Below are 4,154 nucleotides of genomic sequence, written 5' to 3'. Positions count from 1 at the left end.
GTATGTATGTATGTTGTATGTTTTATGTATATATGTATACATACAGACACATAGATATAAAATACTGTATATATACATATACATATGTGTGTGTGTGTGTGTGTGTAAATAAGTTATGGATATTACTTAGAACAACGACGGTCAATAGCCGTAATTTTACCTTTCGACAAGTAGGTATCGTATTGTCACGCATGAGATAGTATTGAATAATGATACATTTTAACTCGGGCACTGATAAGGCAATCTGATAAGGTTATACACCAAGCTTTTTGTGTATGTGGGGGGGGTTTTCACGATAACACTTCTATTCGGATACGTTCTTTTGTCCTTAGCGTGTCCTTGACCATGAAAACTGGATCATGGACCTGGACGAGGCGAACGAGAGCGACGACCCAAGAGTGTTCCTTCTCTACAAAGCCAAGGAGGCCTATGGGTATGCTATATTAATTCTGATACTGTACTTTGGCCATGCATAGCTACTCTTAAGCCAGCATCGGAAAGAAACTAGTAGGGGACCTTTGTTCAGAATTACTAAACAAAACAAGGATATTGATCTCTTGTATTCAAAAGTCAATGTATAATACATGAAGGTAATTGGCGTTGTCACCGAGGCCCCATACTTATGTTTTCATGTCTGAAGTACGTGTGGAACTCTAATCATTTTCTTTTTGATAATGACTTACAGAATGAGTGACCTGTCACCGTCCTCCTGGTCGGACCTAGTTTACGTGATGGATCAACCGAACAGCACCGTTTTCGAGACATTTTATAGGTTTGTGCTGGCTCGGGGCATTGCAGTATTTTTTCTCTCGCTCTCTCCTTAGACGCATAAACTGTACCAGAAAAACTGTATTAATATTTCATGACACAGAGATAGTCGCTTTGATGCGGATGAGTGAAGAGGAATCTGTTTCCATGTTTGTGTTTGTGATCTTGTCCTTTCGTTTATACTTTGGAGCCGAATTCGGGAGGGGGAACCACATGTTTAGTACTGCGTTTTCGATTATCATTGTGACATTTTAAGCTTTAAAAGTATTATTTATATACACTTTTTCTAATGATGTTGTTCGTAATTTGTGTGCTATTGTATGTGATTGTTGTGATATGTTTAATTTTTATATATATATATATATATATATATAATATATAAATTATTTTATATATAAAATATATATCAATATATATAATATAAAATATATATCATATTAAAAATATAAAATATAATTTTAAAATACATATAAATATACAATACATATAATATACAATATATATAATATACAATATATATAATATACAAAATATATAATATACAATATATATAATATACAATGTATATAATATACAATGTATATATATATATATATATATATATATATATATGTGTGTGTGTGTATATATATACATATATACGTGTGTGTGTGTGTGTGTGTGTGTGTGTGTGTGTGTGTGTGTGTGTGTGTGTGTGTGTGTGTGTGTGTGTGTGTGTGTGTGTGTGTGTGTGAGCGTGCGTTTGTATGTGTGCCTGTCTTCACATCCAGTCTTCACTTCCAGACACTACACGAAAGCCGGGCGGCCTCTGTTGACGGCTGGCTGCGACGGTGAGTGTAAGCGCGACCTGCTGTGCGAACTCCTTACGTCAGACAGCTCCGACAGATCTCGCTGCGCCTCGCTCGGCTCCGCCTGAAGCGCTGCGAAAGGCCTCTCTGAAGGCTAGAGAAGGAAGGCGAGAACTTTCGTGGCCACGGATGTTACATGGGCATGATTATAGGAATTATTTTGAACTAAAGTAAAAGGCATATTATTTGTTTGCTTTCTCTTTTTCCTTAAATGACATTTACCTTTTACAAGAAATAAGCTCATATACTTTAAAAAAGGACCTGCTTTTTACAGGGACTGATTGAATAAAACTTTTGTAAAAATATAATTTTATTATGCAATATATAACCCTAACCGTTGCAACTATTTTATAGAAATACTCGTGGACTTCACAGGAATTTAAATGAATTGCAGTTATCTGAACAAAATTTGACATTATTTGTTGTGCTGAAATCCTGGTTTCAGTCATGAGATACACATCAGAGTTGCTTTTACCTAATTTAATAAACCTTGTTGCTACGTAGGAATTCTTGTCGATGATAGCATTTATAGTTGTTTATGGACTTTAAAACATTTCCTTTCAAGATGATAATTTTTAGAAGTTTAGAAGATGTTGAACTTCCCCTTCAAGTCACCCATTACCATGCTTTGATTTATTTGCTTACAGGTCCTCTGAAATCAAGTATTTGTTATCAAAATTAGACAATATGGTGAAATAGACCCTAATGACTCGTTTTCCTTCAATTATGATAAAACAAAAACTAAATGGTCATTTAGCTCATAATTAGTTGTAATCTTACCTTACCCCTATTCCCAAGGGCCAACTACAGTCTTCACCTACTGAATATAAGCCCATTTCAATTACATCAATTTTATCAAAGGTTTTTTAACGTTTGCTGGCTAAACGTCTTTCTATATATGAGACCGTTGAAGTCTGTTGGTGTTGGTGGTAAAGCAACCAGGGAAATAGTAGCTGACTGCCTCAATGAAGACCTGATGATAATTCAGTCGTCATGTTTTCGGTGGGGCATGAAATTTAATCCTACCAAGTCCAGGGAGATGATTGTAAGTCGGTCTAGAACGCAGTTGCCTCAGCATCCAAGTCTGCTGATTAATGAGTCGCTTGCATGTTCTGGGTACATCCCAAGATCGTATGATGCGTGATAGATACCCGTAGGGAATTTCACGAGTGCCCATCACAAATACGCAGAAGAGAGCAGGTTATTTATAGATTTTCGTGGCTCGGTTTCCTTCATTGTATGGCATTTTGGGTATAGGATAGCTTGCGAATATTTTTTCGTCACCATTCATTAATGCGTACATTGTTACATATTAAATGCTGAATTCGGTGTGGTAGTTGAAATAATTTTATATAGCTAGCATTGCTAATTTATCTCAGTTTTGTTATATTGAACATTAATCTTCGTGTTTGTGATACATTTTCTGTTCGGGATCACTTTCACTCTCATTCACACTCGCTGTCGCTCACACACACACACACACAAACGCAAACTTACTCACTCATTCATTCATCCACACAGAACAAAAGACACTGAAACCTTTTCATTAATAGGGTTTGTGGTTGTCGTAGTTGCAAGCATAAAGATCTGTGATGTCGTGACGAATGACTCATACATGATGTAGAATTTCTTGTTTTACATACATTCTTCTCTGTGTGACGACAAATGGTTCAAGTAAATCCTTGTGGATTGCCGTTGTCGTTTCCCTTATCTACCATCATATCTATCAGAACAGTTGGTAGTTCAGCCAGTCCATGGGGATCGCTACTGACGTCTCCGCTCCTATTTTCTTCCTTATATTTGTGAAATAAAACACAATACAAAACGAAAAAAATGAAACTAAGTATAAAAACGAACATCAATAACTGCAAATTTGTATAAAAACCAGCTAGTGGTACTCAACACCCCCTCTTCTCTGTTGCATTTCTTTTTCTCTTACTATCTAGCCCTTACGTGTATGATCTGGTTCCCCAACTATTATTGAGCAATCGGACCGACGATATCCGACACGGCACTGAAGGAAGACCCTGCTGCAGAAACGGTCACCTTAGGATGCTGTGGGAAGGACGTCACCGGAAGATCGCCATAGGCCTGCAGACCAGGATGTTCATCAGAGCAGATATTAAGCCGCCCCATGATGTATGGAAGAGCGCCTCCTGTCCGTAGATCCAGCGAAGGACCAGGAACTCACCAGAGCAGGTGCCAATCGCCCCAGGATGCTGTGGATGGCACCGCCTGCCTGGGCGCCCGTAGATCCAGTCACCTCCAGGAGCTTGTCAGTGTAGGTATCAGCCACCCTGAATTGAAGAGGACACCTCCTGGCCGGACGTCCGTAGATTAAGACAAAGATTGCGAGGACGTGTGGACGAGCAGCCGAGAAGGACCTGGATGAGATCTGTGAGGACGTGTGGACGAGGACGCCGCCGAGTTAGACCTGGACGAGGACTACAAGAAGTCTAAAGGAATCCGAAGTCAGGAAGACTTATGTGACATGAGATGCCAGGACTCGCACGTGAATGAGATGACCAGTTGGTTCAA

General features: G+C 38.8%; 1 protein-coding gene across 1 annotated transcript; it reads left to right on the top strand.

The window, feature by feature from the left end:
* The first annotated feature begins 291 nt into the window (after positions 1-291).
* LOC119574369 (sphingomyelin phosphodiesterase-like) lies at positions 292-1,804 on the top strand. The gene is made up of 3 exons (XM_037921578.1): positions 292-433; positions 686-772; positions 1,552-1,804. The coding sequence occupies exons 1-3, from the start codon at positions 360-362 to the stop codon at positions 1,682-1,684; spliced, it is 294 nt and encodes a 97-aa protein (XP_037777506.1). The 5' UTR covers positions 292-359; the 3' UTR covers positions 1,685-1,804.
* The last annotated feature ends 2,350 nt before the right edge of the window (positions 1,805-4,154 follow it).

Source organism: Penaeus monodon, chromosome 6 (assembly GCF_015228065.2).
Source record: "Penaeus monodon isolate SGIC_2016 chromosome 6, NSTDA_Pmon_1, whole genome shotgun sequence".
NCBI lineage: Eukaryota > Metazoa > Arthropoda > Malacostraca > Decapoda > Penaeidae > Penaeus > Penaeus monodon.
This window is presented reverse-complemented; position numbering and strand designations above follow the sequence as displayed.